Source organism: Salminus brasiliensis, chromosome 19 (assembly GCF_030463535.1).
Source record: "Salminus brasiliensis chromosome 19, fSalBra1.hap2, whole genome shotgun sequence".
Classification (NCBI taxonomy): Eukaryota; Metazoa; Chordata; class Actinopteri; order Characiformes; family Bryconidae; genus Salminus; species Salminus brasiliensis.
The window spans coordinates 5,025,469-5,038,642 of NC_132896.1; the positions used below are offsets into that span (position 1 = coordinate 5,025,469).

General features: G+C 42.8%; 1 protein-coding gene across 2 annotated transcripts in view; it reads left to right on the forward strand.

Moving 5' to 3' along the window:
* The window catches only part of far1 (fatty acyl CoA reductase 1), a 36,673-nt gene that overhangs the window by 3,902 nt on the left and 19,597 nt on the right, over positions 1-13,174 (forward strand). For both annotated transcript variants that reach the window (XM_072664150.1, XM_072664151.1), the window contains exons 2-4: positions 9,521-9,732; positions 10,426-10,601; positions 12,353-12,532. In XM_072664150.1, coding sequence (XP_072520251.1) covers positions 9,544-9,732; positions 10,426-10,601; positions 12,353-12,532 — 545 coding nt within the window. In that variant the 5' untranslated portion in view covers positions 9,521-9,543. The remainder of the gene's footprint in view (positions 1-9,520; positions 9,733-10,425; positions 10,602-12,352; positions 12,533-13,174) is intronic.

Genomic DNA, 13,174 nt, shown 5'->3' on the forward strand with positions numbered 1-13,174 from the left:
GAATCTACGGTTTGCCCTGTCCTTTGGTTCGTTGTGATGCAACCATAAATCAGAGGATGTTTTATACCAGGGGTGTCAAACATGCGGCCCACAGGCCGGAACAGGCCCAATAAAGGCTGTAATCCGGCCCGCCATGTAAATTTAGAATCCAGCGTCGGCTAATTCATTGAGCTCAGCTGCTTATTAACAGAAACCCACTCTCCCCAAACCACACTGAGGAGGATGTGGGACAACAGAGAGCCGAACTCAGAGGCAGAGCCAATCAGAATCTTCTTTTCAGAAAGAGAAACTCCCAAACAGTGAACATGATTAGTGAGGGAACTGCTCAGACTCATTAATGCGGTAAATGTTTTTACTGCAAACTAATATTAATGTCCTCCACACCTCAGTCAGAGTATGTTTCTACTGCTCAGGTTCTACCTCACTCAGACAGAACCTGATGTTCTCCAGTAACCGTTAAAACTAACCCTGACCCCTGACTCTGTTCAGGAGTTATTTGGGACATAAGTTATAAGTATAAGTTATAAGTCTTATAAACTATATATGTGTATATAATATATATATATATATATATATATATATATATATATATATATATATATATATATATATATATATATATATATATATAATTAATAATAATAATAATTTTTTTTTTTTTTTTTTACATTTACATTTATGGCATTTAGCTGACGCTCTTATCCAGAGCGACTTACAAGGTTACTCGTATTACAAAGGAGTCTTGCCCAAGGACTCTTATTGGTGTAGCGCAGCATAGTCACCCAGATCGGGAATCGAACCCTATATATATATATATATATATATATATATATATATATATATATATATATATATATATATATATATATATATATATATATATATGTGTATATATGTATATATTGTGTATGTATATGTAAAATGCACCTGAAATGCATCTGATACTAGAATCAGGTATCGGTTCCGATGTTAACAAAATTAGCTGCATCGGGTATCGGATAATTAGGCAGATCCATGGAACCGATCCTTTCACTTTAATTTGTTGGTGTGAGACTGAACTAAATGTGCAAATAAATAAATGACAAATGGCAATTTAGTACATTTATATCTGTGTGTTAATTTGTTATATTATATAAAGTAATGATTAAATCAATCCTGATGCCTATACGGTATACGGTTTATTTCCCTAATATTATAAATGTATATCTATATCTGCAGCTCATAGTTAGTGGTGGTTAGCTAGCAGCCCACTTGAGCAAAAATAATGTTAATGGTATTTAATTCTCCAATAGCAAACGAAGAACTTAATGCCTCTTTTTCAAAAGCAGCACACACACAGTGTGGAGAAAATCGGTCTGTCCCCTTGACATTGGACCTTGTGTGACGGTGCCCGTTACCTTCAAATGAGTTTGAAATCCACGTTTTAGACGCTGGGAACTTCTGGAAAAAAATAAGTTTTTTATATTTTTTTTATGTTTTGTTTACATGATCTGATACAATCTGTTATGAACTGTCCTCAAGAAGACCCAGAACCGTAACTAACAAGGCCGTAAAGGTCGGTTTTCATATTGACTTTGTGTCCAGTCTGAAACTGATTCTGTATAAAACAATGTATATATTTCAGCAGCTCTGCAGAGCGAACAGTGTGTACAGTGATCCGGACTCAGCGGCCTTGAAAATTTTACTTTTCAAATCTGTTCCGGCCATTTAAAAAATTACATCTCGCACACAAGTGTTTCAGCGTGGCGGTGTTCGTGCCTGGATGCCCGTACTGTTATTCAGGAACTGAAAGCTAAGCTTCTTAAGGCCTTCAGATCATTGCTTGCCTTATTAACAGCGCTGTGCATGCGTTTTAGGCAGCACCTTTAAATAAATGTAATGAAAAGCTGCTTATAGCAGATAGATCTGGTCAGTAAGTGTTTATCTCCTCAGTAAATCACTGATATTAGAATAAACACTAATAATAACACTCCTACAGAAAGTGGTGGTGGTTCTCCATCACTGTGTTCATCATTAGAACATCTCCAAAGTTCTCCTCATGGAGTCTAGTATTATTTAGAGTTACCTGGTTTGGTAAAACAGTGGACAGTCAGGGAGCTGGCATTATCTTACACATGGACACAAGTCCATCTCTCTCTGATGCAGCCGTGTGTTGTCTGAGGAAAGTGTGTGTGTGTGTGTGTGTGTGTGTGTGTGTGTGTGTGTGTGTGTGTGTGTGTGTGTGTGTGTGTGTGTGTGTGTGTGTGTGTGTGTGTGTGTGTGTGTGATCGATCGGTGTGAAGGCCGTACATATGAGGCAGCCACCACCGAGAGTTCAGGTGGCCGTGTTACAGCAGCATTGCATGTCCAGGGATGGAAATTACACACACCATTTCAGCCTTCCGGCTGTGCTTCGGTTACGTCTGCCTGGCTAGTGTTCAACGCTGCAGGGTGAGGCTAAGGTAGCTGAGTTTTGGGCCCGGTGGGGACTAACACAGCTCTTATTGCAGCCCTATCCCACACATAGTGCAGTGATTTATACTGTATTCAATTAAAGTGGATTAATTACCCTCTTTAATTTTTTTAATTACAGCATTTAGCAGATGCTGATATCCAGAAGTGCTTCACTAGTTACTCAAGAAGAACCTCAGCTATTTTAAATAGACTAAAAATTAAAGATCCTCTAATCTTAGACTCTTCTGATCACAAGTCAGTATGAAGACCATAATACTCTACTCTTCACCCAAGTACTCTCAGAAGAGGAGGGTCTTCAGTCTGGGTTTGAGGACAGCGAGCGTTGGACTCTGCTGTTCGGACCCCCAGAGGAAGCTCGTTCCACCACTTCGGTGCAGGACAGTAAAAAGCCTGGACGCTCGTCTTCCGTGGATCTTAAAGGATGGCGGGTCGAGCCGAGCCGTACTTGAAGCTGGAAGGGCTCTTGGTGCAGATCGGCTTTTGACCATCACCATCAAGTACGGAGGGGCTGGCTGGTCCAGTCTTGGCTTTGTAGGCCAGAGTCAGGGGTCTGAATCTGATGTGGGCAGCAGCTACATGAAGCTACAGGGAAGAGAGAACACAGCAGCAGTGGAGGAGGAGGAGCTGAACACGGCTGAATTTAGGAACGTTGAAGACGACCCGACCCGTGCCGCTGCATTCTGGATCAGTTGCAGGGGCCTGATGGTGCACAGAGGAAGACCAGCCAGAACGGAGCTGCAGTGGTCAAGTCTTGAAGTGACGAGGGGCAGAATGAGCACCTGGGCGACTCTCTAGAGAGGAAGGGTGGAATTCTCTGGATGTTGTACAGGAGGAATCTGCATGACCGAGTCAGATATGCAACAACTCCGGTTTCTTTAGGCACTGATGATACCCACCACGACATGCTCAGAGAAGTGTACCGTGCATCACAACCACTGAATTTATTACAGTACGATAGAATAGTCAATACCGCCCATCTGTAATCTGGATGCATCTTATGTGAAGTGGGCGGAGTGAAGGGAGAAGCTTATGCTCAGCCTATAGTAAAATATCATGGGCAGATGCCGGAAAAAAAGTCTCTTGAAGAGATCAGTATCAGTGGGCGTCAGTATCCGACCAGCATTAGACTCTGAACCTGAAACAGCAGACACTCTCAATGTGTGATGTGGTTAGGGCTGTGTTTCTTCCTGTGGTTTAGAAGAGCGCACGAGCAACCAACGCTTAGATGCTTCAATTTAAGACAGCTTGGAGTGAAAATGCCATTGATTATCTGGCTACAGTGGCATCTGTCAAAGGGTGGAAGCTACATATTAAGCAGGAACTAGAGCAGAGGAGAGCACCTGCAAAACATCTGGCAGGTCCTGTTGGGTGTTTCTGGTATGCAGTGGTCAGTACCTACCAAAAGTGCTCCAAAGAAGGACACAGGCCACAGTATAATAAGCACCCAAAGGGTCACTGTTGCTCCTGGAGGCCCCACCTCACAACTTGCAGGACCTTAATTCTTGACATCACAGACAACCTTCAGAGGTCTCGGTGGATTCCATGGCTTAATGGCTCAGAGCTGTTTTGGCAGCATAAGGGAGAGCTATACATGATTAGGAAGGTGGTTTTAATGTTATGGCTGATTGGCGTAGTACAGCTGGAGCAACAGGCGTGCGTCATTTCGATCAGGCTGAATCTTAGTCATCGTTTGAAAGGTAGCCTGTTCCAGTTTGTGTTCTGCACACACACACACACACACACACACACACACACAAACACACAGAGCTTGTCTAGTCCTTGTAGAAAAATAATGCCAATAGAATAGGTCTCCCTGGGGCAGATCGACATGAACCTGATGGTGCCATGCTGCTTAATGCCAGGCGTGGGCTATAGAGGGGTATAAAGCCCCCCCAGCACTGAGCTGTGGAAGAAGAATGTGTCCCTTGGAATGATAGATGGTGGAGCTCCATCCAGTACTTTTGGGATGAGTTGGGGAGGTGGGGGGGGGGGGGGGGGGTGATCATCCAAGCAGTCTAGTAGAAAGCCTTCTTCCCTTTAACACTCTTGATTTGGGAAGAAGCTGTGAGTGAGCAGGTGTCCCAATACTTTTGTCCTTATAGTGCATCTACACTACAGGGTCCTTATAGTGCGCCCAAGATGACCCCTTTTCTAATATCTAGTGCAGATTTAAAGTTACAGTCAGACCCTCTTTAAAACTGAAGGTTCTTCAGCGGCTTCTCAGCTGGATGGGGCTGCGAAGGAGCCCCTGTGAAACATGCAGCAGTCCGTCGTGTTGCATCATATTCACTGATAAATGTGTTTGAGGTGCAGATTTGAAAGCGCAGGTTTGAAAAATGAGTCACCTGCTTTGTGCCGTCACGCCCTCTTTGCTGAGCCTGCTGGAGCTCCACGCTGCTCCAGTGTTGTGCAGTAAACAGTGCCTTACTGCTGTGTTGGCTGAAGAGAGGCAGCTAAAACCGCATGTCTGCAGCAGGCCTGGGGAACCTGTTCTGCTCTGACTGCTTCGTGTGGTCGATGCACCTGGTTTTTGCACCTGATTCTTATAATAATAACTTTGTGTAACTGCAACTTTCTCCTCGTCCTTCGTAGGGCTGGGTATCACCACTGACTTCTCGGATCGATCAGATTCCAATGCAAAAGATCCCAATTCGATTCAATTTCCAATTTTATTTGATTCAATTCATTATCGATTAATTTAGGGATATTTCCATTACAATGTTTTGTTTAAATATAAAGGGAGGGGTGGGTGGATTACCTTTGTGTAACTTCATCTTTCTCCTCGTCCTTCGTAGGGCTGGGTATCACCACTGACGTCCCGGATTGATACGATTCTGATGCACAAGATCCCAATTCAATTCAATTTCCAATTCGATTCGATTCAGTATCAATTCATTTAGGGATATTTCCGTTACAATGTTTTGTTTGAATATGAAGAGAGTTTCTGAGAACTAATATTGTAAATATATGATGAACACTCAACCTACCATTATTAAAAACATTGAGTTAAAGTCTAAAAATACAGCGTTTATATGAACTCTTTGAGTTACGATGACAAAATGACTCACTCGGCCAAGCAAACGCACAACAGGTACATTTTTGAGAGCTCGACTGTGTGGGCGAAACATCCCATGTGACACGAGTTGGTTAATTCCACAGCACGGACCACATTCGCAGCGTTGTCCGTCACGATATCTGGATCTTAGTTTGCAAACTCTCTCCCGGTGCTCTAGACTCAGTTTTGGCTAGACAGTTTTGGCTTCACTTCTGCAGGATGGAAGAGAAGGGACCACGGTGTCCATGCTTTCTATAGCTGTCGTCAGTCTCTCCTAGAGCCTGATCTGTTAGAGGAGAGGTTTGTATGTGTTTGATCAGAGCTGACCTTGATAAGCCTTCACTCTGGGAGAGATTAGATTAAGCCAGTGGCTGACTGCATGCCTGGCTGAATGGGCTGTATTGGTTTACTGGCGGCGGATAAGAGGCGTGAGCCAGGAGTCTGTGAGGAAAGCCATTAAACCACTGAATCGGCCAAGCTGGTTTAACATACGGACTCGAGGTGTGCCGATTTTCTTGCCACTTTGTTGTACTCGGTGCTTTGCCTTTGTAATAATGTATTTCTGCTCACCTAACGGTAGCTTGTCCCCCCTCAGGAAAGCTTCCTGCATGCAGTAAAGCGTAGGCCTGCTGTATCTAGGGAACAGCATGGTCCGATTTCATCATTTCCACTGCCAGAGGAAGTTCACACAATCAAATATTTAACTCGGGCCGAGGCGAGCTTACGGGCATGCTTGCTTTCTTAAGCAAAAGCTTTCGGACGTTCCTCCTTTTACAAGTTGTTCCGTTGGGTGGGAGTGACTCACTTCACTGAATGTGTCAACCGTTGACAGGAAGGTGACAATTGTTACTTCGAGCCCTGAGCACACACAGCCTAAAGGAGACCTCTGGCACCGTTGGAGGCTACTTTTGAGCTACATTTTAGCACAGCGAATGCACATGCTGAGCAGGCACATTTTAGTAAGGCCAGTCTTGCAGCATTGTTTGAAAGCCCCCATTGTTGCTCAACCAAAACTCGCCTCAGTAAGCCGTTGGTTGCCTGTCTGCATTTATTGTAAATGCTGCAGATCCAGACTGACCACATCACGTCACTGATCTCTCTGGTTAATTCACTTTGGCCTCTGTTTCTTTTTATGGCGCTTTTCACAAAGAATGTTGTCCAAGATCTGGGTCAGAGTCTCTTTTAAGCAAGCCGAGGGCTACAGAGGCAAGGAAATACTTCCTCAGATTGAGAGGAATCAAGACGCAAAAGGGGAACCCGTCCTTCTCTGGGCGACACCGGATAGCACAACCATTAACAGATCAACAAGAATCAAAACTGACCGAATAACAACAGTGAGTTAAGAGCTGTGGCAAACGCAACCTCAAGCCATAAATGATGTAAATGTAAGTGCAATGCGAGAGCCCATGCAGGTAAACCGTCGTTTGCACAGCTATGCAGTGAGGTGAGACTGAATCAGTGTGAGGATCCAGAGCAGGACTTCTTAATACATGTGAATGAGAGAGAGAGAGAGAACAGAAAGGAAGGAAGGAAGGAAGGAAAGGCTGACCCGGAGGGTAGGCAACCACTCGAATGATCAGTTGTTTTTTGTGTGGAAGAACGGTTTTCCATGGGTGCAGTAAGTTATAAGTGAATTTTCGGGCGAAATTATGTGAATAGTTGTCAGATAAGTACAAATAAAATTGTTACCAAAGAGGTAGCCTTACTTCTAGATTGGAAAAAAATAGGCTCTGGCGAATGAGGTTGTAATTATGAGTGTAAATCTGCATTTAAAGGGGGAAAATTTGGTTGTTTCTAGTGCTGCACCAGTACTAACTGGTTCTTAACCCTTTATGCTCCGTGCCTTATTACACCCTAAGGATTGCTAATGGGAAACTACATGCACAGCAGTGCAATAGTAGCGGAGCTATTCCTAAATTTTAACAGTGGTGAAAAAAGTCAGGAACTGCCGGTGATTTAAAATTTTTATAATTGCTCTGAAATGAAGCTGCTAATCAAAATAGTTTAATTTAAGATTTCTTACTTGTTTTTAGATTGTGGCAATTCTTATTTTATAATGGCTCTAAAAACACTAAATTGTGACTTTTTAAAAAAATATATTGTTTTATATTTACATTTTTATGTTATATTTGTTTTATAAAATAATATTCAAATAATACAGTGGTATACAGTATTTACGGGGGCGTACAAACGCATCCTACCTAATTTTAGAACCATTACAACCGAAAAATGACCAAATGCAACATTTCAGTTTGTTCACTCAATCAATGTTAAACCATCGGTTTGACCATTACAACTGTTACACTGCTCTGAATCAGGAGAGAGAAGCTGGTTAGAATTAGCTTCATTATAAGTTACTAGCCTTAGACCACTCTGGGGGGGGGGCTTAGTAGTTAAGCTTAGTATTGATGCATAACAGTGATGTGGGATTATCATACATTTGAGACAAGCTGCAAGAATCTGCTGTATAATCTGTAACAGCAGTATTTCAAGGCCTGATGGACCTAAAAATGCTGTTAAACAACTGCGACAATTTGCAAACCTGACAGAACACAGCGTTTCATGGTTGAAAAACCATTTTTTAAGCTTAAAAAAATGCTGCAGAAGCATTTTTCTGGTTTCTGTTTCCTGTAGCAGTTCTTCTTCCTTGCTCTGGCATTTTTTGTTTTCCGTGGCTACATGAAACATCAAGCTTTTCAACCAGTAAATGCTGTTCTTTCAACCTTATTGTGTATAAAGCTTGAAGATAGAGCTTCAGAAGGAGTTTTCTAATCTTTCAACCAGGAAATCCTCCTTTCCAGACTATTCTGGCACCACTGTCGGAAGTGAGAGTAGACACATTTCCAGCAGTTGCAGGGTAACCAAGTGAAAGAAGTCTTTAAATCTTATAATGTAGTATTTTTACCAAGTTCAGAGGCGAATTTAAGAAGCGATGTAATGCAAAGGGTTAATCCCCTCATACAGCGTTCCCTGCCCTGCTCATTTATTGCTTTCCCTTTACCCAACACACCTAATTCATCTAATCGGCTTATTAACAAGCCCTTCAGAGTTGGTTGCAGGGGGTATGTTAAAGCAGGATGTCCACTAAATTGTGCAGGGAAGAGCGCCTTTAAGACGAGGGTGGAGAAACACTGCCCTAATATGACTTGAGGAACTATTTACTAGGGATGCACGATACCCAATACCGATCCGATACCATTGTTGAATTAATAAACCGTATACCTCACCATGTGGGAGAGACTTAAGGCATCAAGATTGACTTAAACATTACTTTACTAACTTTGAAAAACAAAATATAACAAATTAACTCTTAGATATAAATGTACTAAATTGCTATTTCTTTGTCACTAAAATAAACAATGGTGCAAGAAGTGAAACTTCTTAAAATATATTAAAATAAATAAAATCAGCCAAAACTGAAAATAAGAACTTCACTTTGTCAAACACACAAACAGTTTATTTAATATATATATATATAGTATTAAAAATAAAAAGATTAAAAGTAAATAAAATAAATACTTTATTTACACTAAATATTTAAGTAGTTTGTGTAAACAGTAATTCAAAATATAAATATAAATATATAAATCTAGAAGCTGAACCTGAGAAAAAATAAGCAACTTCAGCAATCAAAATTAACCAATTAAAGTCAAAGGATCGGTTCTATGGATCGGCCTGATTATTCAATACCCGATCTGGCTAATTCTGTTAATATCCGGACTGATCCCCGATTCTAATATCGGATCGGTGCATCTCTACTATTTACACAGTAGTAAATCAGCTCATATACAATAAAAAAACTGTGCACCAAAGCTTTGTGGTGGGATTTTATGTTTGGTCATTGGTCAGAAGCTCGTTCTATCAATTCCACCATGTCCAAATCGCCGGAGTTGAAGCGTCACAATGCAAGACGACACGCTGGTGCATTTTAGCGTTGCGGCGAGTGACTCTGGGCTGTTTCAGTACTCCCTTCCTCTCATTGAGCTCATTTTCTGATGTGTGTTGTTCCAGGGGTGTGACTGAGGAGGGTCAGGATGGTCACCATTCCGGAGTACTACACAGGAAAGAATGTTCTCATCACAGGAGCGACGGGCTTCATGGGAAAAGTGCTGCTGGAGAAGCTGCTGCGCTCCTGCCCCGGCGTCAAGGCTGCGTACGTTCTGGTCCGTCCCAAATCGGGCCAGTCCCCCAGCGCTCGCATCACAGACATGATCACCTGCAAGGTGAGTTCTGAGTCAAGGTCATGTGGTGTTTAGGTTCAGGGTAGGGCTGTCCCGTGAGCTAGTTTGGGGAACAAAGCTTGGTTCCAGAGTTCTCCTGAATGATCCTAGATGATAACTTCACGATCAGCCATAACATTAGCACCACACACAGGTGGAGTACGTTTGATAATTTGGATCTACAGTGGCATCTGTCCAGGAGTAAAAGCAGGACGGCTGGCCAAATTGTGATGGCTAGACCACTGGGTCAGAACATCTCCAAAACATAAGGCTGGTCTTGAGGGGTTTTGTTTTCTGGTATACAGTGGTCAGTACCTAACTCGATGATCCAAGAAAGGACACCCAGTGAAAAGGTCCATGGAGGCCCCACCTCAAAGCTGGCAGAATTTGAAGGGTCTGCTGCTAACGTCTAGGTGCCAGATACCACAGGACACCTTCAGATGGACCTACTCCCTAACTCCAACCTTTCCACTGGTCACTGAAGCTTCTGCTTCTGCATATAAACATCAGTTTATGATCATGATGATGGTGATGATGATTGCCCTTCAGTTTGTGTGGTTTATCTAGCATGACTGTTATCTTTACGTACAGCACTTTAAAGGTTGTCTCTGTTATCTGCTGTGTTTGTGGTGTGTTTTATGTGCTGAGAGCCTAAAGCTGAAATCTGATCTCTGATCGCTCTGTTTTGATGTTCAGCTCTTCGACAGACTGAGGGAAGAGCAGCCGGATTTTGCAGAGAAGATTGTAGCAGTGAACAGTGACCTGACCCAGCCAGACCTGGACCTCAGTGAAGAAGACCAGGACACCCTGGCGGACTGCATCAACGTGGTCTTCCACTGTGCTGCCACCATTCGCTTTAACGAGCCACTTAAGTAAGCTGTGATCTCCATGATCTCAATGATCTCCGGGATTTCTGCTGTTTATTATACAATTTCCATAGATGTCATTTTTGTGTATGAGCATCAGAATGCGTCAGAATGCTGCCCTGCACAGTTCCTCAGGAGCTCCCAGCCAGTCTGTATGTTCTGCTCGTCTGCTCCAGCTCTCAACACACCTGAGGGAGGTAATCTGGGGTGCATTTCATAAAGCAAGGTTCCTCAGTAAGCTGCATCACTTCATGTTTAAGCAGGGACTGTCCATTTCCAAGGTTCACGGAACTGTAGTCGGAGCCATACAAATGGGGAAAGTTTGAAAGAGTAGTCCATCTTCCCAAGAGTGGACGCCTTCCCAAAATCTGTCCGAGATCAAGGTTAAAAATCATCCGTGAAGTTAATAAATACATAAATAAATAAATAAACACATACATACATACATAATCTGCATCTGAGTGGACGTTATATGTCCAAATGTTTGTGGACACCCCTTCTAATGTATGCATTCAGCTAATTTAGGTTGTATCCATTGCTGACTGCGCAAATGCACACACGCACACTGATTGTCTATTGTCTGTAGAGAAGTACTGCCAATAGAATATGACTCTCAAATCAACATCATGAACCTATTGGCACCATGCTGCCTAATGCCAGATGTGGCCTAAAGGAGTATAAAGCCCCCCAGCATTGAGCTGTGGAGCAGTGGAAGAACGGTGTTCTCTGGAATGATGGATGCTGCTCCATCCAATACAGCCCAACTCCAAAATTCCTTTGACTAATTGATTCATTCTTTAATATTAAATAGTTAATATTTGTGTCTTCAAAAATGCTTACTTATAGAATTCAGGAGCTGCGTCTTTGTGACTCTGGCTTTAAGTGGCTCAGCGGTTTGATGCACTGCCACTATGGCCGGGGGTCGCAAGTTACAATCCCAAGCCATGCCTCTTTTGACATCAGTGACAGAGTCTTCAGAGTGCTCTCTCCGTGTAGGTACATGGCTCTTTCTCCCCTCATCTGTTGTAAGCCGTATTGGCCAGCACAGGCGTCACAGAGCTGGGGTCCTGGCGCTTTCCTCAGTGTGTCTGCTGCCCAGTTCAAAAATAGGTGGAGACATATGTGTTAAGTCCTTGCCCTCCTAGTGTTGGGAGCATTGCTACTGGTAATTGGCAAAATTGGCAAAATTGAGAGGAAAAAGGGACAAAGTCAACAAAGAAATGAAACTAAAAATAAATAAATAAATGATGGCATCTGTTTGAGTCAGGGCACTTTCATAAACATGGAAATTCTTGCCTGTGGTAGTCGACTGTGCAGCACGGATGCAATAGAGAAGAGGTTAGGGTGGAAAACGCTGGAGCATTCCTTTAAGTCATGCAGCTAACTGGGCAACAGTGCTTTGTAAAAAATCTCCCAGGTGCTGCAGAATGCTGATTCAGGAACGTGGAGGGCTGGAATGTGGACTTGCTAGGCATACCTGAGGACACCCAAAACATCTGAATCAGCATAGAAAACAATGGTGTTCAGCTTCAGAGTCGTGTGATCTTTTGCAGAGCAATCTAAAGAGCTATGGCTCCTTTAGAAACCAAATCGAACAGGCCTCTCTGACATGAAGGATTTCATGGTGATTAGTTTTCCCTGCGCTCTGACACGCTCTTGTGACTTAGGCAAGGATTTTGTTCCTGGTGATTCGTAGATGAATCAGGAGCTGCTCTACAGGTTTGGCAGTGACTGTTGTGTATGGGTGTGTTCTCTAGAGACGCCATGCAGCTGAATGTGCTGGCCACGCAGAAGATGGTGAGCCTGGCCCACAGAATGAAGCATTTGGAGGTGTTCATCCACGTCTCCACAGCCTACGCCAACTGCGACCGCGAGCTGATCGAGGAGGTTATTTACCCACCGCCGGTCGACTACCGGAAGCTGATAGATACACTGGAGTAAGTGGTTTAAAGGAGTTTGGCAGTTAATACAGTCATACAGAGTCATAAACACCAAACAAACATACACTACATGTCCAAAAGTCTGTGGACACCCCTTCAAATGAGTGCATTCAGCTACTTTTGGTTGCGCTCATTGCTGACACAGATGTGCAGATGCACACATGCAGCTTGTATAGTCACTGTACAGAAGTACTGCCAATCAAGAGGGAATAGGAACAGTGATTAAGGCCAAGCGTGGAATAGAGGGGTATAAAGCCCCCCCAGCATTGAGCTGTGCTGGGGATTGATGAGGTGGGGTGATCATCCAACATCTGACTTCACTAACACACTTACCGCAGAATGCAATCAATTTAATTCTCACAGCAATGTTCCTTCAAAATGTAGTAGAAAGCTTTCTTCCCTGGACAGTAGACAGTTACTCCAACAAAAGTAGGACAATATCTCTCAATATCTCTCAATATCTCTCAGTATCTCTCTCTCTCTCTCTCTCTCTCTCTCTCTCTCTCTCAGTATCTCTCTCTCTCTCGATAGATGGATGGATGGAGATATATATATATATATATATATATATATATATATATATATATATATATATATATATATATATATATATATATATATATATATTTATATATTGTG